The sequence below is a fragment of the Microchirus variegatus genome, assembly GCF_963457635.1.
Source record: "Microchirus variegatus genome assembly, chromosome: 3".
NCBI lineage: Eukaryota > Metazoa > Chordata > Actinopteri > Pleuronectiformes > Soleidae > Microchirus > Microchirus variegatus.
Genome location: NC_139804.1, coordinates 21,552,249 through 21,575,610, shown reverse-complemented (window position 1 = coordinate 21,575,610; position 23,362 = coordinate 21,552,249). Strand labels below are relative to the sequence as shown.

The 23,362-nt window shown below is 40.1% G+C and overlaps 1 protein-coding gene across 1 annotated transcript in view; it reads right to left on the bottom strand.

Annotated features, from left to right (window-relative positions):
- sik3 (SIK family kinase 3) overlaps window positions 1-22,388 on the bottom strand; it is a 32,098-nt gene extending 9,710 nt beyond the window's left edge. The window contains exons 1-16 of the mRNA XM_083886093.1: window positions 22,083-22,388; window positions 8,344-8,460; window positions 7,746-7,809; window positions 7,235-7,396; window positions 6,949-7,073; window positions 6,066-6,189; window positions 5,578-5,696; window positions 5,300-5,410; window positions 5,067-5,201; window positions 4,563-4,643; window positions 3,896-4,005; window positions 3,006-3,162; window positions 2,730-2,879; window positions 2,570-2,643; window positions 1,377-1,511; window positions 150-291 (exon numbers count right to left, since the gene is read on the bottom strand). Coding sequence (XP_083742219.1) covers window positions 150-291; window positions 1,377-1,511; window positions 2,570-2,643; window positions 2,730-2,879; window positions 3,006-3,162; window positions 3,896-4,005; window positions 4,563-4,643; window positions 5,067-5,201; window positions 5,300-5,410; window positions 5,578-5,696; window positions 6,066-6,189; window positions 6,949-7,073; window positions 7,235-7,396; window positions 7,746-7,809; window positions 8,344-8,460; window positions 22,083-22,373 — 2,097 coding nt within the window. The 5' untranslated portion in view covers window positions 22,374-22,388. The remainder of the gene's footprint in view (window positions 1-149; window positions 292-1,376; window positions 1,512-2,569; window positions 2,644-2,729; window positions 2,880-3,005; window positions 3,163-3,895; window positions 4,006-4,562; window positions 4,644-5,066; window positions 5,202-5,299; window positions 5,411-5,577; window positions 5,697-6,065; window positions 6,190-6,948; window positions 7,074-7,234; window positions 7,397-7,745; window positions 7,810-8,343; window positions 8,461-22,082) is intronic.
- Window positions 22,389-23,362: the final 974 nt, after the last annotated feature.

Sequence of the window (23,362 nt, the reverse complement as noted above, 5' to 3'; positions counted from 1 at the left end):
TATGCAGAAAACATTTGTAAACCAAATATTTGGAGCACAGCCAAATTGGGGGAAGATTCCTCATTAACTCAGTGTTCTCTGGGTGAATAGAGAAGGGCATTGAGGTTTTTCCCCGTTTTCCCCTGGTATGCCTTGATATTAATGTCTACCTGTTTGAGTTGCTTAATGAGGCTGCTGTTTTCTAGATGAGCCTTGAAAGCCTGGATGGTGGCAGCGCCGTCAGAGAACCGTCTGACAGGTGAGAAGCGCTCCATGGGGAGATGAAGGGTGTTCGAGTCCTTATAACTGGATCTGAGGAGGGGGGGACCACAAGAAGCAGACACAAACACATGGACACACACAAGGACACAAAGTGACGAAACGCAGACACACAAGACACAAACACATCACATGATTTAAAAATACAGTACTACAAGTATGACGGTAAAATATTTTAAATCGTAGGACATAGTAAATTCACACAACTGGTATGAGCAATAAATCCGTGTAGAATATATTCTTAAAATAATTTTAACCGTGACCAAAAGCTCAGTAGGAGGTACAATTTGATTAACCATAACCCTAACATTGGATAAATATAACTGACTAAGGGTAAAACTGCAACTTAAATGTCAAAAGACTTCTTTCTACATGTACGACTTGTCATTTTTGAGTCACTGACTGACAGTAGACAGATGTAAAGGTCACATAAACAAATTATCCATTATTGATCAAAACATAATTGTCTAAATCCATCATTTCCAAGAAAAGTAATCCATGAACAAAGACATAGCCTCTGGCTACACACATCCATTCTACCTCTAAATAGTGGGCTTTCTGTAACAACAGACACAAGCACATTTCTACTTGGAGCTGGAGGGAGATTATATTCATGAAGGACAGGTAGAATTATAACATAACAAATGTGTCCACTAAGACTTAAGACAAAGATCATTTGGATTTGAGGGTTTGCTTCTACAGAAAGACTCAGTAACATAACACATACCTGCTATTTCCAGGCTTTTAGGGAAGAAGCAGTTAATTTGAAGTATGGTTTACAGGTGGTGTGGAGATGTTCTCCACCTCCAACACATTCACTGGCAAAAACAACCTCCTCCTTTGGAGGATGAACCACCTTCATGTGGCGCAATTTATTTATCTGCAGTGTATGTGTGTTTGTGTTTGTGTTTGTGTTTGTGTTTGTGTTTGTGTTTGTGTTTGTGTTTGTGTTTGTGTTTGTGTGTGTGTGTGTGTGTATGTGTGTGTGATGAGCTGTGTTTGAGTATTGGTGTAAGAGATAGAGAGAGTTAGGCTTAATGTGCCCCAAAATGTATGTAAGGTTTTGTGTGTTTGTGGGGTGTGAGTGCATATACAACGGCGTGGGTGTGTCCCCTCACCGGGTGTGTATGTCGGGGGCCCAAACCCCCCTCTGGCGGGGGCCCTGGGGCCACTGTGAGTCTGCCGAGGGCTCGCCATGCGATGTGCTCATGAGCGCGTGCGTCGTGTGTCGCTTGGAGCGGTTCGCCAGGTACCTGGGCCGCAGGGAGGGGGAGGACGGGGGTGAGGGTGGGAGACAGGAAGCAGCGCTGGTCAGCTCTCTGTCTTCATTGACTAATGGAGATGGAGGGGGGGGGGGGGGAAGCCCACCCCTAACCACCTCTGCCTAGGGGCCATCAGTCATATCAATTTAGCCAATCAGAAAAACAAGTAAAATGACACCACAGATGGATGTTAAAGCTTAAAGTGATCCCAAAACCCCCCAGCTTCCAATTTAAGGACTGGACAGGTTGCCATTTGAAATCACTGGTTTTGCAAGCTTCAGAGTTAGCAAAGCTGTGTGAGAAAAGAGTGAGAAAGTCAGGAAATAATTTGGCACTTGTTGAAATTAGGGAGATAAAGAAGGTTTTTGGCCAAAGAGTTTGAGAGATAGGAGGGCTGATTTTGGAGGGAGATTTAGTTTGGAATTGTGGCGGAAGGCACTTGCGCGATGGACAAAGGGGGAGAGATGGGATAAGCACCACAGCATGGCCACCTCTCAGGGGGGAAAAAAGCAGAGCAGCCTAAAGGCACTCACTCCCAGCAACCCAGGACACCAGCGAAGTCTGCTGAGGCTGCTGTCTGAAGAGGACCTGCTGGAAAACCCTGACCACGGACTTCAGAATCCAAAACCACATTTTCACTTATAAAACCTGTGGCTGGCTTTACAAATCTAAATAGTAATAAAAAACTCCATTGTGTAATTCTGTTATTGCTTAAATCCAGAATTGTATTTTGTTTTTAACTAAAAACTAAAGCTAACAGACTAAGATTTTGTGACAAAAAAATACTTACAAAAGTCCATATTTTGCATGTCATTGTCTTATTGTACTTAAGGCCTTTAACATATTGACATATAAAGTTGTGTTGCAGATATGTATTCAACATTACAATAAAATTATTGTGGATTTTTAAATAAACATGATAGCCAAATCTAACTGTGATATATGGTCACAGGCTACAGGTCGTCCAGAGGATCCAGTTTAGACAGCACCTTTGCAAAAAAAAAAAAAAAAAAATCCCAGCACCGCCCAAAACCATCACCGTGGGTTACCTCTGTACCGCCTCTTGGTCTGGCTCTCCATCTGAACCTTCTTCATCTACTGGAGCTACAGCAGGGATAGGGTGCTGTGAGAGGCAGAGAGGGAACTGGTCAGGACTCTAACAGTTGACATACAGAAATACTTAACCTCAGGAATGACATCTATACTCACCGGGCTGGCGACAAGAGGCGAGGGCCCCCTGGGCCTTTTTAGGAGTTGAGCATGTAGCTGAATGTTAGCCCCTCCATCGGAAGCTCGTCGGCCGAGAGGCCCCATGCCATTGAGTAGTTGAAGTGTGGGTGGCTGAAGCAAAGACTGTTCCTGTAGGATCGCCAGGCATAAGAAGTCAAATACATTCAGAGCTGAGCAACACAAACACTTATTAACACCAATTAACCTCCAAATATTCCAAATCACCATGTGAAAGACTGAACCAACTCTCTGTACCTTGTACTCCAATTGTTGTGTGGGCTGCAGGCTCTGTGTTGGCATGAGAGTGTGTATTTGGCCCATATTGGGGGTCAATAGAGGGAATGGGGGCTGGGGCACTACACCACGTGGGAAACCTGGTGGCAGTTTCTGGAGGTCTTCCTGCATCTCCGTCCTGTGGAAAGGATAGGAGGATAGGGAATGAAAGAACAAAGTCAATGGTTTTGGTTTTGAGCAAACAGACTCAAATACAAACATTATAGAAACAGACTGTCCAAAGTGGAGTGGACTAAGAAAAAAATAAAAGATTTAGGTACTAGAAAATCTACATCACCATTTATGTTGTTTTAAAAGCGCCCTAAAATTGATATTCAGAATGTTTTAATGTGTGTGTAAAACTAAAGACAGAGCACTGCACAGGAATTCAGATCCATCACAGGCTGATTTAGTCGTAGTAGAAGTTAGAAAAGGAGTGAAATTTCCCATGTACTGTACCAGCACATAAAAAGCTGATATGCAACACGATGGAGGCACTTTAGAAAAACAATATTTTGTAACCGAAACATTCAATGTCAAGCTGCGACTTAACTATGTTACAGGTTAACAATTAATTAAGGAACCTGGGATCCCAGTACTTTCTTACATCATAATAACATTATATTATAATGCAGTACAATTCAATTGGTGGTGGTGTTGTTTTTTTTATTTTTCAAAGATTCATATTAAACCATCCAAAGGAAGAATTTTGGGCACACCTGTCATAGACTATTGCTTATACTATGTCATAGATTATTTAAGTGAACCATCAAATTAGACACTACACTATTTTTGTGTCAATGTGTGACCAATGAACACTTCATAACTGTGAATGAGAATATCAAACTAACGAATAAAGCCGCAGGTGTTACCTTTGGTCTGGTACCCCCACAGTGTGCCGCCTCATTGAAAGGTAGCGAGCCATGGCCTCGGGAGATGGCTCCTCTCCTTCATCACTGTCCAGTGCCATGCTGCCATCCGGCTAAGTAAGAAAATACATACAGCATGTAGTCATTTGTATTTGCCTTTGTGTGTGTTGCAGGCATTCATTATTTTTAAAAGAATACGCATTTTTGAACATGTTCGAATGCTATCATTTAGCAATACCAGGTCTTTTCTTAAAAATCCCTGCTGCAATGCAGCACTCTGACACATTCTTGTGTTTCACAGTGTTTGTGAGTCAGCTTTGAGGCTCTGCATGTGTACTCGTACTGTACGTGTGAATACTTGTGTCTGATCGTAGTCTGAGATGAATCCTGTGTAGAAAATTGTCTATCAATTTATCAATTCATTTACAAACAACTAACAACGACACGGATCCATAATATGAAATATATTACAATAGAGCATTGATGTGCGGATGACTGCTGTTGAAAGAAGTGCTGCAATTTCCACCCATCAAACATGGCGAGACAAAAACCACGATTGGGATTTTCATCTTTATGAAATAACGTTCCAATCGATCGTAGGTTGCTATCAAGCATAATTACAGAAACAGTAGTGAGGCAACTACTGAGAGTACAGAGTGACTCAACTCACCTCAACAATCTGGTTCTCTGGGTTGATGAGCTGGACGTGGGGAACGGTCATGCTAACTGGATTACCCTGTGGATCTGTCTGCTGGACACACACACACACACACACAAGGTGAGGACAGCACTAATTTTCTAATAATCTTCTTAGTACAGTGGGATTGGCAGATGTGGGTTAAAACCAATGAACTCTATTCAGTGGATACACATGACAACTACTGTAAGGTAGACTGATGAAACTGTGACGTTAAACACATGGTCTCACAATCAGCCTTTTAGCCTATTCAGCATATTACACCAATGAAGAAAACCTAACACCCACAAGAATTAAATTCCTGATGTTAACAAGCAAACATGATTCAGTAGGTGCAGACAGAGACAAAGCTATGACTCACTGACTCTAGAAACAGGGATTAGAGTTACTTAAAAACTCTACAACACTATCAATCATGTCAAAATTGACATATCAGATTTAATCCTCCTTTAGTGATTTCAAAACTCAGTAACTCACCTGTACAGCATTAAGGGGATAGCTAATGGAACGCAGTGGAGGCTGAGCAACACGCAGCGTCTTGTGTTTCTTGAGGCGGTCAGCCAGCAGACTATAGATGGCACTGTAGTGATCATACGCATCTGTTTGAAGGGACTAAAGTCCAAAAAAAGAATACAATCATCAGCGCTGTGCTGAAATTTTAAATACAACAGAGCAAGTTCGCAAAAGCAAGCTACAAATGTGTGTCCAACCTGAAGAGTGCGCTCTCTGTCCAGGCCCATCTCACACATGGCTATCAGCACCTGCTCGTTGATGAGCTCCGTCTCTCTCTCCGTCTTCACCTGCGTACATTCTGCTATCAACTAGAGGGGACGAAAAACAGGGTGAAGAGAAGTGAGTCAAAAGAACAACTTGTATAACATTTCCTTTGGAGCACATTTTATTTTTTTTAAATAACAAAAGGTAATAGTTTGGTGGGAAAATGTGTACAGAATACAATTACACAATAGTGAGACAGAAACATGCTCACCCTGTCAAAGTCTGGGTCAGGGTCTCCTTGTCTCATCCACTTGTTCTTACAGATCTGCTCCATGGACAACCGTCTGCTGGGCTCCAGGACCAACATGTGTCTGATTAAGTACTCACAGTCTGCAGGAACACAAACATATGTATCCATATGATAACCCCACTTAAAAAGGCATAAATCATATGCTATTTTTTATGAAGAAAATAGCACAGTTGTTGTTGCATCCAAATCTAATCATGATGTTTATTAATGGCTGAGCAAATAACTCATTCTTCATATTTTTAAGCAGTTTCAGTTAATGTTATGGTATTTTGTGTAAAAGCACAATCATGTCACTGTTGGAATTAGATACAGTGTAAAATTTGTGTGAATGCAGTGCAAAAAAATAAAATCCTCTCCGATGCAAACAAAGTCATTGGCATATTGCGCTACTGATGGATTTGACTGGAGAAAGTCGTGAGACATTGCAAACTGGTAAACAAAATTCTTACCTGTGGACATGAAGAAGGGGATGCGGAACTTCCCACTGAGGACACGTGCCCGCAAATTTTGTAGAGTGCTGCCATCGAAAGGCAGGGCGCCACACACCAAAACATATAACACCACACCTAAGCTCTATAGAAACAAAGAAAAGAAAAGCAAGTGAGAAGAGAGAGCATCAAACAAGAAAGTGAGTGAAAACAATGTCAGAGTCAATGGGTGAATTCCAGTTCCTTGCTTAACCCTCAATCTCAAAAATGCGATGTCCCGATTCTCAGAAAAATTAAGTTGAGGGCCAAGTTTAAGGGCTGTATCGCCCTCAATATTGAGATTTTCCGAGACCACGGTTGGGAGCATGGGCTACCCAGAATGCATTGCGTGTTTTCACATAACAAAGATAGCGCCAAAAGCATCGAAACGAGTACGCTACAAATTGAATATTTTCTATGTTAATAGCGAAATGAAAACCATTGTATTATCTTAGTTTAGGCCCATATTATGGATTACTTACGTCATTGTTGCGTAACATTTATTTTTATTTTACGATCTTTTGTCAATAGCCGGCGACAAACGGAACGTAATAAATAATCGTAAATGTGTTCTTCTTCTTCTTTTTTGGAGTTGACAGACTGGACGCAGCTTTCGCGTTATTCTGCCCCCCACAGTCTGAAGACGTATCTGCATTTAAGGGGTGTCCCATTTCTAAGTGACAAAATAACCCTTAGTAAAAAAATAACACTTGGTTTTGAGGGCCAGTAAAGATTAAGGAAAAAAGTTGAGCTTGAGGGTTAAGATTGAGGGTTAAGATAGGAATTGGAATTGGCCCAATATCTCAATTCAAGTACTATATTTTAAAAGGCAAACTTTTTTCTTGAAATGTTTTAGTCTACTCACCCATATATCTACTTTTGGACCGTCATACTCTTTCCCCTCAAAAAGTTCTGGTGCAGCATAGGGAGGGCTGCCACACCATGTCTTCAACAGCTGGCCTCGAGAAAACAAGTTACTGAAGCCAAAATCTGGTGGCAAGAGACAAGGTGTTGATTTAATCTCCTTGCTCTCCTCAACAGAGTAAAGGAGAAAATTGGATCAAACAAGGAAAATGCTCCCAAAGCACATGCTGTCACTTGCCAAGATGGCCCGAAATCACTAAACGAAGTTTACCCAGTGAAACACGCACCTGCGATTTTGATGTTGAGGTTGTGGTCCAGGAGCAGATTCTCTGCCTTCAAGTCTCGGTGGACGATGTTGCGACAATGACAGAATTGCACCGCTGCCACGATCTGTTTGAACTTCTTTCTGGCGTCTTTTTCTGCCATACGCCCATGAGCCACCAGGTGGTCTACACACACGCACGCACACACACAGAGCACAGTTCAGAAATGTATCACTGGCTCTCGGTCAGTGTTATCTGCTGTCCCAATTTTCATTTGGACTAGATTCTGCTTGAATTTGGCCTAAAGACTACATGACTGAAATACTAGATATAGTAGAATTGACCATTGGAAGCATGCATTTCAACTCAATAAAAGCTCTTAGAAGAGACAATATTAAAAGAAGAATCAGAATCAGAATAAGATAAGTGGCTGTTAAATGTTGAAAGTAATGTTGCACACTTTGCATAATTTAATCCAGAAACACAAGCTGCAAACAGAGGCAATCCCCAACAAGGTAAGAGAGGGGAACCTTACCAAATATCTCTCCACCACTGGCATACTCCGTTACCAGATAGATCATCCTCTCAGTCTCCATCACCTAAGGACATAAGCAAATGATAACAAACGGGACCAACAGACCCTCGGACAGACCAACATCTAGCGATGGGTGGTTCACCCGTTATGCAACCGAATGAGTAAGCACAGTTTGGCATAGAAACAAGAGGATTTATATAGAACAGATGCTGTCAGTGAGGTGTTCAGTGTATGTAGTTTTCTGACAGCATTGAAGTTGAACATTAATCATTGACTATTTCAAGTACTTTTGTGTGATTGTGTAGTATATTAGACTGAAACACTAGAAGGAGTTTCAGATGAGTTGCTGGACAAATTGGGTTGTGAAAGGCTGGAATGGGTGTGGGAAGGGTTCTTTATTTTAATTATGATGCCCATGAATCTGGAAAAGTGAGGGGGAGATGAAAGCATATGGGGACATTTCTGTCCTCAACCCAGTACATTTCTGAAGCACAGCAACACATGAGATCCTGACACATATTTCATTTGTTTTCTCCTGGGCAACAACTCTCAGGTTTAAGATCTTAGTCTCTTGTTGGTTTTGTGTGCGAGTGTGTACCTGGTAGAGGCGGATGATGTGGGGGTGTTTCAGCAACTTCATGATTTGCACCTCTCTGAAGATCTTTTTCAGGTTCTCATCATCCAGCTGGGTCTTATCCACTATTTTTATAGCCACCTAGAGACACAAAGACAAGAAAAGGATTGAGGGAGAGATAAGAATAAATGATGAGAGAGAGTAAAGTGGTGTGGAGAGTGCAAGATTTGGAAGGCAAAAAGAGAGAAATAGAATGTCCAAAGATAAATTATTTTTAGCGTTTTTCTTTAAGTGTTCACAAGCTCTTGAGCCATTATAGGAACAGGCCATAAATTAATGTTAATGGTATTTAGTTGACACTTAAATTACAGGCAATAATTCCAGGGCACGGCCCCAGCACCTTTGCAGTATCACTGTGATGGCACAACAAACAGAAGAGACAAGTGCTATGAAATCATTCAGGAAAGAAGTGTGTGAGTAAGATCAAGTCGAAGACTGCATTCATACTATTAAGTTTTCATTTGAAACAACAACATTTTCAAACTAAATGTTCATCCAGTTGACAACTGCCAATCAGAAGTCATCTACATCCAAACTAACACACCTCAAAATCAGTCAGGTATGCAAGGGATTCACATGCCGGTGTGGTCAGGAAGCGGATTGACTTCTTGGCAGCTGTTTGCTTATATTAGGAAGCAACACCAATGAGAAACAGTACTAAACTATAAGAGCATGGATTTATGCTACGAGACAGATGACAAGAAACTGAAGAAGTGACTGATAAGAATCAGGAAGTGAATGAGGGTAACTCCATTGTCATTTTCAAATTCTAAGTTCCTAAGATTCTTTTGTAAATCACTTTGAATAAAAGTGTCTGGTAAATGCTTAAACGTAAGATCCAAGTAAGCTAAAATACATCAGACTTTTCAAACTAAACAGAGTGGGCTTGAAAAGGTTGAATATAATGTGGACGACCAGCCTATGTACAGCAGAATTGATCAGTTTTTAAATAAACATGGTATAATGTAGATAAAGCCTAATATGACCAAGTACAGTCAGTACATTTCCATTCAAAGTTGAGGCTGAACTCAGCTTGTAGTTGGACTATGTTCATGAGGCAGACTACTAACCTTGTCCCAGTATACAAGAATGTGCCCACCTACACCAAGTGCAGATAAACCAGCCTCTCAGTAATGAGCAGTTTCTGGTTTTGTTGTTGGATTTGAGTATGCATTATTTTCTCATGAGTCCTTCTACCATCCATGAAGTTTAAAATACACAATTATTTCTGTTCATTTTTTCCATTGGTGCCGTTTTTTTCTTCTGTGTACTACTGTCTGATAAGATACAAAATCAATGAATTGGATATCAGAAGGATAACACAATCCAAAAATGTATATTACATGTTTTATGTTATACGGGTTTGATTCTTGGGTCAGACATCACGCTAATGACGCTTCCAATGACGACACCCTTTTCCAATCAGTGGCTGACAGTGTGTTGATGTCACATTTTAGTATTGGCTCAGCTCGCTTGGAAGCTTCACAGAGCAGGTACCAAAAAAGCACCAGGTATCAGGTACTATCCCAAATGGAAAAGCAAAAAATCAAGTAGAGTCGACCAGTGCGGAACTCTATAATGGAAAAGCTCCATAACAAAATAATTAGGGATTTTTTTGATCATCACTAGAATTTTTTTAAAGATGAAAGGCCAAACTGAGCATTACAAAACATTGTGCTTTCTTTACATTCCACCTTGTTTGGGTAGCCTGACCTAAACCAGGACCTGCAACTGCGAGAGAGTATCTTGCGCAATTGATGAGTCCTTGACAATGGCTCCAGCAGTGTGGATCTTGATGATGTGTGACAGGAGCTTTGCTGTGCCACTTAAGAATGGATAGACGACTTTAATGACTTAACCAAGCAAAGCTAATGGGACTGCCCCGAAACACTGCTCCTGCCAAAAATAAACAAGTGCAGTCTGTCTGTCTATGTGTGTGTGAAAAAACGTAAACCATGTGTCCTGCATCAGTGAGCACACAAACACAAGTGTCACCCTGAGCTCCCTTTTCCTGAAAGCAGACACGAAGATGAGTCCAACTGAAGCCCAACAAGGTTGACTTCCTGTTACAGACAGGAAGGGGAAGTGGGGGAGAGCCAAGAGGGGGCTCCTGAGAGAGCACATAGCGTCCGACATGGTGTTGTGTCGCTCGCAAATGATTTGTTCAAAACATAAACGCACACAGTCAAGTTCCCCGTTGTTTTAACAGACTTTCCCAGTAAGCACAAAATGTTCGGCTGGCCCATAATGAGAGAACAGTGTAGAGACTCACCAATGCTGCAGCTCAGCTGCCCCGGTGATTAAAGGAGGAGAACGGGTACTTTTAAACTACACTCTAGCCATTTGGAAACAAATATACATAATGTAAACAATCGCTTCAGTGATTATTCAATGCAAGATTTAATTATTTTTAAAAGTGCTGCACTCTGATCTTGCCACCTTTCATAGTTTTGGCTGCATAGTGAAAACTGCAATGAAAAAAAACAGCAGGCTGAGACCTCTCAGGTCCTCTCACTGTGAGGGAACGGTATGTGTACTGGTATATTAAATGATTCGGTCACTGAAAGTACTGTGAATGAATCAGCGAACATAGCCTACTCGTACACTGAACGTTTACCCCGAGTGATATTCAGCAGCTTAAACTCACAGAATCAGCCTCAGCAAATCCAAGAACAATGCCAAACTGTAGATCGGTTAAAAATACTTAAACATACCGAAAACATGAATTAATCTCCAATATTAAGCAAGGACATTTCGAAATTCTCCATATTTAACAGTGGAGTCTGGTGTATTTAGAATCAGCACTGCCGAAAGCCGGCAATAGTGAGCTGAATCACAACCCGTTCAGCTGTATTCCAGTACAGTGACTGCATCTGACGGAGTCTGCGCTCCAGCAATAAGGGAAGTACTTCACTAGTCTGACAGTGGCCTTCATCCAAATCAATGTTTCTCTGAGTTAATTTTGTCATCATTTTAAGATGTGTCCAAAAATGCATTTTGAGAGCTCACAGTGACTGTTTAACGTGACGTGAATATATGTTGTCCATGAGGCAAATTAGGCGAGTCATGTGCTCTAGTTATTGTTAGTATATGTAACACTGTTATTGTTTTGTTTCTGTGGCCTCTAAAGAGGTCAATCAGAGGAACTCATCTAGGCAACATTTGCAATTGCAGGTTCTGCCGTCATGATCAAGCAAATTAGAGAGCAAATGACGTAAAATGTATGCAAAAATGTAAAATGTAATTTCTCATATTTCTTCTATTCTGAAATTGAGCAAGCATAGTTTGAAAATGTCTCTTCTGGATCAGTAAAGCATTTATTTTTCTGATTTCTGAAAATATTCTTGAAAATAATAAAAGTAACTGGTGTTGCTGAATATAAAACCAAAGTAAGATTCATTACAGACTAAATAATAAAAATAACTGGGTGCAGCAAATAGTTGTCACACACTGTTTTGACAAACCAACTGCTACTAATCTTACCATAGAAACATCAGTGGCAATGGCAGCTGGTAAATTGTACTGCAAAAACAAGCATGTGACCAGGTTGGGCATCGAGGTTTAGCACCAGGCCAAGTACAATGTGTTGAGACTTTAAGTGTGTACCTAGGCAGCCATCTCCTTTGCACTTGCTTCCATGACTGTCAAAAGATTTTGCTTCACCCCCAGACACACACACAAACACATGCACAAACACACTCCGGGGAGGCTGGCTGTAATGAGATAAAGTGTCACATAGCCCCTCGGATCACAAGACTGTGACATCAACATAGCTCCATAACAGAGCAGCTGGTGCCCAGCAGCAGAGTCCATTTACTGTACATTAAACCACACACATCCATACACAAGCTTCACAGCTACACATCATAAGATTGTATGGGACTCATATCTTTAATACAAGCACATGACAGCTAATGTAAACTGTAGAGGTTTAAAGGACTGATCACTGGGACCTTGTTAAGGACTTATAACACAAGGAGAGGACGAAGATGATCTCTGTATAAACATTTGCAGTGCATTCAGTGAAAAAACAAGTCTCTCTGGTCTGATAACATTTCGATTGAACGGTCAGGTTGCAATAGTGTGCATCATGTCTTGACAAAGCCAGGCAGCCTCATCATTTGCTAACTACCAACCAAATGGTATAGAATGCTGATGACAGCACAGGGACTGGAACACAGGTCAGAATTGTGGAAAGAATGAGTGGAGCAAAGTGAAGAGATTTCCTCATTGAAAACCAGATGAAGAGTACTTATCTAGACTATGGAGGTCCACCGTATTCTAAATTGTTCCACTACTGCTTCTCATTAAAATATAAAGTTTCCTTTAGTTAGTGTTTCGTTGTTTGTGGTCCCATGCTCACTGGCATCACACTTTCACACAGCCGTCCATGAAGTTTTTTACCATCCTTGCATATCAGTTAGACATACAAGTTTCACTTGTGAATACTTGAATGTCATAACATGCTCACGTGAGAGTGTATCTTTCTATCTTGTAATCTGTCATCCACAAACTGAAATAAATCAGTTGGTAACACTGGATGAAGGTACACTTTCCAGAAGGAAATTATTATTAGATTAATATTGGAATCCAATCATGTCAATTAGGGCTTATAATATTCAAGGTTTTCAAGAGGCTTAGTAATAATGCTGACTTCCTTTGACGGCCCAGGCAGAGCTCTGACCTGAACCAAATTTAAAAAATCTTAAAGACTTGTCCAGTGACGGTCTACATCCCACCTGACAGACAGAGGTAGAGAGAATTTGCAGAAGAAAAAAAAACCCCTGCAAACTTGCAAAAAATAATCCCCAAATTCAGGTGGGCAAAGCTTGCTGGGGCATCATACCCAGGAACACTGGAGAAGGCCACAACTGCTGCAAAGCAATGCCTTGCAATAAGACTGAGGAGTCTGAATACTTGTGATATTTCCTTTCTAACTTATTATATTATTATAATATTATTAACTTATATTACTATAGATTAATATACTTAGTCATGTGGGGAGCAACATAAATATTTCAACTGTTACAACTAAGGTTATTAATAATGATTCATATTTTATTACTCTATAAACATAACAATGAATTAGCCCATCACAAATATCAAAAACTTGTCTCATTAATATTTCAATATTTTGTTCAATCATCTTTTCTGCGCAGAACATAGTTTTAATGTCATCTGAGGCCGAGAAATTAGTAATTTAGAATTTAAAATATGTGGTTTGTGTATATCAAGATCGACATATTAATAGTTGTGGTAGCGATGAGCAAAACAGCTCTGCTTAAGCGGTTAAGTGGTGATGTTTTGCCACCGTCTTGATTAACTGCTCTGGGATGATTTCACTTCAGGTGTCGCTGCATAGCAGTCGTACTCCAGTGAAAAGCCATTCCCAAATTGCAGAGCTTACAAATCACCCGATTGTCAGGTTTCTGTCTAAAATGCTCCCACAGTTTAGATATTGAGCGAGTTGTGACCTTGTTCTCCATCCATTGACCGGGACGTGCAATGCGTCAACGGACGTTATTCAAGTCGATGCACCTCCCCAACACTAACATATACGAATATACAACCAATCATATCAAATACAGGTAATTTCACTATTAATTTCACTAATACAATAAACAACAGCTGGCACTTCTGGAAAGCCTTGTAGCAGGTGAAAAAAATCAGAAATGACTAGGGATGCAGTGCAGTTTCTCCACGGTTTGGTATGCATCACGGTTTTGGGGCCACGGTATCGGTACGGTTTCGATATCTTAATATAAAACTACTCAGACTAGCAAAGGCAATATTACATTGTAAAAATAATTAAAAGCACAGATATAATCAAACCACAAATTTTATTTAAACAATAGTGCACTATCAAATCAAATTAAACAGCAAACATGAAACCACACAAATTAAAAATAAATAAAGTTAGTGCTATCCAACAAAAATAAACACAATTTTAACCCACTCACATAAACGACAACTACAAATACACCACGCTGCTCCAAGTGAAATAGACTGGTGATGACGCTTGCTCTGGGTGGCGCTGTAGAGCGAGTGTCTGTCTAATATCCAACTTCAAAAAAAACTTCTCCACTGCATAACGGATTCTTGCACACCGTGGTTTGTTTGTTGACATTCATTGTCGCATTCTCTTCGTCTACACTGAATCCTAAATGATCTCACACAGTGGACTATACGAAGACAGTACTGCTTCAAACTTCCTTTTTTCAGAGTCTTGTTCACTCATGTCTCTGCTCCTGAGTGGATCTAATCACATAGCATTGTGTATTTTAATACATTTTGACGGACTGAAACGTACCGAAACACCGGTGTTTGCCGTTGCGTATTGAACCGAACAGGGTGTACCAAACGGTTCGGTAAAATACCGAATAGCGTTGCATCCCTAGAAGTGACTGAAGTGTTTGTCAATCTCTAATGAGTTTCTACTAAAATAACTTAATACAATGAAGCAACCACCATTCACAACCTAAAATGTCAAGAATAAACAGAATGCAACAAACAGTTTCACATTTCACACACAATGTATAAGATTCAACATTTTATGACCCAAGATTTGTTTGTTCAATTCATAACCTTTCTGTCAGTACAAACTGAACCTTTTTTATAAAGCCATTAAAACTATAAAATTATATTGCACTAGAGAGTATATTGTTATATTAAATTATTGAAAAGCCATAATACATCGTGTTCAGCCTTCAAGGATTCCTGAGCTCTAATACAGGACAAAATCATATACTCAACAGATTTTAGCTGATTTTTTCCGTGGGTATATAGGGGGCAATGTCTATAGTGTCTCACACAAACACACACATAGTGTGGTGCAGTGATATAATGTATGAGGTTAACCTTCATCAAGAGGTGACACAGATAACACTCACAGGAACATAATGCTCAGGCTTAACTCCTATGAGCACATGAGACTCTTATACTCGCACATGCACACGTGTGTTTAGGAAAAGTCACAGAAACATAATTGCAAGTCACCACTAGCTGGACCACTTTCTGAGAATAATATGCATGTGTACTTAGAGTGTGAGTCAGCACATTGCGTCTCAGAGATGTTCTAGTGGGGTGTTGTGAACTGTGTTTGTTTGTGAGATTGTGTGGTAATGACTCAGTTGAATGTGTCGGGCTCAGAGTATAAGACTGGGGACACATGCTACAGTGTGGAAAAACTGGACACCACACATTCATCTGCCATGCTGTTTTCCCCTTTCGCACAGGAGGGGACTAAGTTTCAAATTTGAGTTATCTCGTATTCGTAAGACTTCATAGGAGGCATGGACATGAAAGCTTATGACCGACCCTTAGTAACTATAAGTACCCATCAGAGCTAAAAAAAAATAAAAAGAATCAAACCTTTATCAAAATCGCAATAGACCTACTGCAATTTTGAAATTGAAGGAGAATATTTATTAACGCCAAATGTGTGTCAAAACATATTCACATCATATACTACAGACTGAAGAAAAATCTTTGTTTCTCACAGATCCGCACAAATATCACACAGTCAGTAACCTTTTAAAATATGTTATTCAAATTAAAATTAGATTCTCTCTCATATCGTAAAACATACCGCAATTTCAGTCAAATAATATCAATTGGATATTTATTCAAAAATAACCAGCCATCAATTCAAGGCTTCAACTTTGCACTGGTATATCTGACTTCTAATCAAGCTCATTCCCACTGTTTCAAATCTATCAACATGATCTTAATACAGCAATTAATAAAGTCAGATTGAGATATGAACAATTTGGCTGCACACTGCCTCACTGACTGAAGCGAGTCTTGTTGTCTTCATGTGTCCGTCATCATCACTGACTGAGTTCATGCTACAGCTGCATTTACAATGAATAACTGAGAACTTAACTATGAAGCATATTATTCAGATGATCAGTAAAATAGTGATTAAACTTAACTTAAAGTTGTTGAAAGCTGAAACCAACCCTGTCCTATTACTGAATAAAATGTTCTACTGTTAAATATCAAGTTTCACAACATTTATTGTTATTGGGGTTTCCGTATACTGTGAGTGAATGTATCCATATAGCCCACACTTGGTGCAAAGGCCATGTTTTAATCCTAATATGGATTTTCAAAGCAGCAGTATCAACCAAATACCTTAGATCTTGTCTATCACAGCACAGCAGTTCTTCTAGATGAAAGAATTACATCAGCATTGCAAACCACCATCTTCACTGAGTAATCAATTCAAAAGCAAAGACAAGTCAAGGACCAAGCCTGTCCATAACACCAAGGTGGGAAACTCAAGCTCACAATATAAAATGTGTTGCATCTGCAAGCTGTCAATAAGACACACATTTTCAAGACAGAAAAAACCTCTGTTAAGTCACCTCCATTCAGAATTGGTGGTAGGGTCTGGAACTATCCCCATTACTATGGAAACTTCGTTCAACGACCTTTCCCAACTAGGAGCCTTGGAAACACACAATCGCCTCAGACAAAAAGCGGTGCTTAAGACGCTGGTAGCAGAGAGTTGTGATTTTCTAACTGACAGTGTTTGCTGCCATGTGATGTTTCTATTATGTTGCAGTGGAGCTGTATGGACAAAAGATGCTGCCTTCAGTGGTGCAAACAAGCCATACGTGCACTATAGAATAATAGTGATGAAGCCTACAGATTCACCATCACTATGGCTGGGCCGTGTCTCTGGAACCGTCTCCCCTTGTGAGGCCGACTGGCTGGAGACCCACACTGCTGAGAATGCAGCAAAGTGGGGCAAGAAGATGAGAAGAGTGGGGCAAGATGTGAGGGAGAAACACATATATTCACACAAGAAATCACACGAGTATGCCTTTGTGTGGTTCTGTAAAACAGAGAAAGCAAGATGGTGTGTCAGAGAACTGAGCACAAGAGGGTGAGAATGTGACTGAGAGAGTGAGTGAAATTGTTACACAGTACATTTGGCCTGTCCTCAAATGCCTGTCATCCTGCCTGCCTGCCCTCTTCCTCCAGCTCATCCTTTCCTTGCCTAAAAACACTCGAGAGGAAAGGGGAAACGACAGGAAAAACAACGGGGGGAAACAGTTTTACCAGAAAGGCAGGTCAGGACACGCAGCAGTGTCATCAGTGCCAATCATGCTAACCTTGATGTGGACTCAGAAAGACAGAGAACTCTTTAAAAAGTATGGCTTTACGTAATCATTAGCATATCTATTAGGTGTCACGACTCTCCAAATCCTCTATTTGATTTTAAGGTCACAATTCGATTCTCTATATATTTTTTTCTCTCCTTTAGCGCAGATGAGTCTGCAATTTTTAGACTTTGGTTTAGTATATGATCACTGGTATCATCATGTCATAACTCACTTATTTTTTGTCAATTCCCATTTCGTCTACATGGTGTCATGTCTGATAGAACGTCCATCGTTTGTTTGCAATGTACCACACTAAGACCTCATTGTCAAATTTAAATAATTTATTAACAATATGTATGTAACAATAACAATAAGTGGAAACTAACTGTAAAAAAAACAGAGATCATAGAGTCATGGAGCTCTGTGATCTGCTTGGCATTTCGAAGCGTGGTTCCTGTATGTTATTTTATTTATGTTATATTTATTTATATTTAATTAAATGTTTAAATCCAGGGTTTTCCACCACTGAATAAGGTCTCATGTCCTGATGCTACAAACAGGTCTATAGCGCTAATTGTTGCTTTAGCACGAGTTTAATTTTGAGGAAGTTTTGCTGCAAATGAAGACGGAAGAGTTGTTTTCATAGCTATGTCTATGTCTATGTCCTTATCATGCTTGAAGAGAGAGATGCCCTGTGCTTTACTACATGGTCACAACAAAGCTTGCACACAATTGTTCAACGTTGTCGACAAAACTCACGGAGAACGCAAATATTTCCACACCGGTGATTTCAGAGAAGCAGGAGGAGGTTCAAGTTTGTGGATGTGTTGCCCAAATCAGCAGTTACCATGGTTTGCGGGAGAAGCTAACATGTAGTCTTGCTATAATAGCTACGACCACAACACAGTCTTTTTTTTATCCTCTTGAACACCTGAAGGACGTCACTCTGGAGGTGTGGTTAAATCGCAGATTCCAGCATTGCTTTCGATGGTCGAGATTGTGTAGTTGTTTCGATCGATATTCGATTTATAATCACGATCATGACACCCCTAATATCTATGGATGGACATATGTAGACAATGACAGTAGATTATTGCTATTATTTTCGTATTATTATTTTAACTTTCAAAGGGAAATCTTTCTGGTTGCAACTTTATCACTGAAAATTGGAGCTGACCATTTGCAAAGAGACCAACCAAGACTGTAGATAGCGATTTCAAGTGAAGCAGCAGTGGACATTGTCCAAAATTTTCAAAGCCAACATGATCACGACAAAAATAACTTTACTGACTTCAGTTGAATTAATTGTGCATGCAAAAAATAATTGCATACAATAGCTGAGTGGCTATTAAAAGGAATCTCTAAAAATGATAGTGGTGAGTAGTAGTTTCATCTCACATTAAGTAAACTGAAACAAAAGGCAACCACGGGCTAAATTAAAAAAGTTGATCAGCTCCATGACCTTGAAAAAAATATTTATTTAAACAATGCGACTCAAGGCACTGCATGTAAACAATTAACATTTGGATTCTATAGCAGTCCTGCATTGCATCTCAAATTCCTCATAAAGTTTTGTTTCACACCAAGAAATTTTTTTGACAAACACATCAAACAATGAACCTCTATAGTTATTTTATTGTCTTCATATCATGAGTTGATATTTTCTTTCTTTCAGGACCCCTGATCTAAATTCTGATCAAAAGAAACACGATGTGGTTAACATGTTCCTCTGGCTTCCATGCACATGTGAGCTCATGGACAAAGGGTAGCCTATATTGTCAAATGTACCAAGCTCAGATACCAAAATTAGGCTCCAAAACGTGTTGTGACTGTGATTCTGCTGGGAAGACGGAAGTAAGTTTCTGTTACAAGTTAAGGTGACAAGTGCTGGTGTTGTAATTAAAAATAGTCACAAATACTAAAAGCAGCAGTATTTTATAGTGACACCATAAGCCTACAAAACTAATATTTTTAAAAGGACTCTGATTAGGTGCAATGTTTAAAGAACACTGAAATCAACATTTGTGAAGACAATAGCAAAACATGGCCTGGCTTTTTCTCGCAATGCAACTGTATGAGAGAAACTCTTGTTTTGACTTCCACTTAGCTCACTGACCTTTGTTTGCGGCAGATGAACTTTCACTTGTACATGTGCAGTGCACTATCTATCTGCAACTGAAGGTTTGCATTTTGTGACTGGTTGCCTCCAAGTTACCAAGAATATACACTAGCAGCAGCACTGGTTCATGATTATTAGCTAAACAAATGGTTGAATGAGTGCATGTATTAATTAAATAAACTTTAGATAAATTGCTCAATCAATGATTTATGTTAAACAAACCAACAGAGCACAAGCAAGATAAAGGGACTGTGCCTTTATGAGCTTCAAAAGCTACCAAGTGTTAAAAACAATGTCCTCAGTGTGACTGCACTGCAGGCTTTCATCCAGATACAGCCAACAACTATAAGAGATGTTAGGATTTTGTTGTTTAGTCAGCATGACTGAATTGTTAGAAAAACAAGCCCATGACATAAGGCTCTATGGTGTATTTATCTGAGGACTGATCATCATCATATCCATATTCATGATATCCATAGACATGCGAAAGCACAGCCCTTGTTCCTCTGCTATTCAAAAGCAACTGAGGTCACTACAACTTCTGCACCAGATGATGACAATCATGAAGTGACGGGTTTGTATGAGACCACCCTCAACAGACAACAAGGCATCTCTTTCTGTCAGTCCATTTACCACTATAATTGTCTCCACCGTCTGTCAGTTAGACAGGCAGCCAGCCACAGACAAATACATGGAACACAACTTCATAACCAACACATCATTCTGTCACCATTATGTCACTACCATCTTTGTTTTTCTCATACAACATCAAACATACTGGCCTCTACACATTAGTGTAGTAAGATGAACACACTACAAGAAATGTCTTCCATTTAAAAAAATAAAAAATAAAAAAAACATTCACCAACTTAAGTTTGTTTTGGCCTCTTGAAACTACATGAAGTTTCACTGGGCCATGTTGTGCAAAGTACACACTGACCTATGTCTGTGTGTATGTCAACAAGAGCATAGAGGGGAAAGCTGCTCACTCAACTACCCTGACACACCTTTATTCATGTCATTAAATTTAAAGGATGTTCATCAGTTGAAAATATACATATCGCTGAAACTACAGGCTTCAGTCATCCGAAAATTAATGAAACGTTGCTTACAATGATTCTCTTCATCACAATAGCCTTGCCTCTAATACAAAGTATGGTCAACAGAAGCCCTCACTAACAGCCTGTCACATAAAAATGGCAGAAATTGCAGTACTACTGGTGAAAGCATCAAATGAGGCATTCTAATTCGTCCTGGCCCCTTTGGGGCTGATGCTACCACACCAGCTAAAAAAGACAACATATTTGAAGTGACATCAGATTCTAGTCAATGTCAAACTATTAACTGCAATATATATCGCCTTAACATCTCAAATTGATCGATCACAAGGCTGTTATACAGTTTTAACCACAGGACTGACTCACACCAAACTAGTTGCATTTTTATTAAAGAGACATCAGAAACAATGTTGATAATTTAAGCTATTTGTTTATAATTCAAACCATTTCATCAAGCTATTTAACATTCCATAGAAATGCTTCTATGGTCTATGATATGTCTGAAGTCAAATGGTTTGTGACAGAAATTAGAAATGCTATATGATGGTGTTATTTTTGAATAAAGCTTCACTTCAGTAGTTAGATTCACAACGTGATGGATCATTTCATGAGATACTATCAAAATATTCAATACTATATTCTACAGCTCAGAGGAGACTGTGATTGTTTCATAAATTAGGACTTTATTTTAATGACGGCTAACTTTAAACACCACACCAGATGTGTTACACATGGTACATCCCAAGTTACAGTCTTTGTGATTTGCTAACGGAGTTGTTTCAATTTGATTTCGATTTCAAAACTAGTTAGTGTTCAGCCCAAATCTCTGACTCTGTCATAAATTACTTTAGCCTGATTCAAATGTTACTTCTGTGCTTCATTTTAAAGAGAGCTTCCGATACTTGAGCAACCTGTAACCTTGGAAGTATAGTGTTCATTCATAGTTCCCTAACTTTTAACCTTGTGCCTCGGTTTCGGTCTGAAACACCTCTGAATCTAGCCAAACAGCTAACTAGCTACGAAGCTAAGCTAGCAACTCCAGTCGGAACGCCGTGTGTCTCCCCTTTTTCATCTTCGTCAATACCCTTCTCTCCGTCCTCTGCGCTCTGCCACACATTAACCTCAGGCCTTTTTGGCGTTTATTAAAACACTACATGTTAATGTATGCGATATCATCTTAATCTTGACATTGATGTGTTTGTCTCCAGTAGTTGGAGGTGATGCCCCGTGTCGAACGCACCCCCTCCCTCTCTCCAACACCAAGCAGCGGTGTCACCAAAGCGGGCTGGCCGTTGTCTCCCTGGAGCCTAAAGGCCCCAGCGTCATCCTGAGTAAATGCTCGAAAATGTTTGAAATGACACAATGACAACTACTACTTGCTCGCCTCGAACGCTCGTGTATTAGTCGTCTTACCTTTGCTTTGGTAATGACGTGTGTGGCTAGTTTAACAACCGCGAAATTCCCCTTGCCGATGGTCCGCTCGATTTCATAGTGGCCCACTCGGGCTGGGGGGGGCCTGGTGGCCGAAGTGTGGCCAGGACTGGTGATGCACCCAGTGGTCGTGCTGGTGTGACTGGGGTGGCTGATCCCGGAGGATGGCTGGCCTCGGTTCTGGGAGCCCATAACTGCGTGGGTCGGTCGGGCAGAGTGCGTAATCCCGGGCGCAGTGGACCCAGCAGCACCTCCGCTTGACACGGCCGCCATCTTCTCGCCTCTCTGCGGGAACAACAAGCAGCCTTGCGCAGCGCGCATCTCGGGCACGCCCCCGCCCTGCGTCATTTTACGTGGAACGCTCTTCCGCAGCGCCCTCTCTAGGTTGTAACCATGGTAACGATCAGCGTAACAAATGACTTAATCCAAAGAAACGTATTGTGGTTGCCCTGACAACAACGAAGTGCGCATTATCACTCCGGTTCCCATGATTCAGTGATTCCTTGCAAACTGCTGCACTATGTATGATCAGACTGGCTGGTGAGGCCTTAAAGAGATACGCAGCTCTAACATTACTACGGCAGATTAAAATGATCAAGGATGAGATAAACAGACAATGTCACCCCATCATTCTGCTCGAATACACACGCTATTATGAATGTTTACACAGTTGGTTAAGTCATAAATCCACCAAAGAGCCCAAGTAAAGTTTATTCATTAAAAAGATGTGTACACTACACAGCTTTTTATTGTGACAGAAGAAACATAAATCATATAAATACCACTAAAGAATAATATGTCTATGTCTAGTCTATATTATGGGCATTCAATTGTAATTACAACTAATTGTGAAATAGTAAAATACTAATAATAAAAAAAATAAACGTTAATTTCCCCACCAAATAAACATAAACACACCATTTTGGGAATCCTTATTGTATAATATATCATTTAGATGGATAGAAAAAAATACATTTTTGTAAACACTGTTAAAATATTGCCTTTTATAGATAATTGCAGCTGCTACTATTGATTATCTTTCCACCAGTGTCCCTGAGATCTCGTTGTAAACACTGGGAGCACTGACTGAAATTAAATTCTGTGTTTCCAAAGTCTCTTCAAATGGAGAAGGAGGTGAGGAGTAAACTCATCCACATGCTTTGTTCTACTCCCGCACACCTGCAAGAGGAAGACAACCTGACATTCACAATAACTGTAATGTTTGTTTGTTTTTTGGGAACATTCATTTTATTTCATAATTA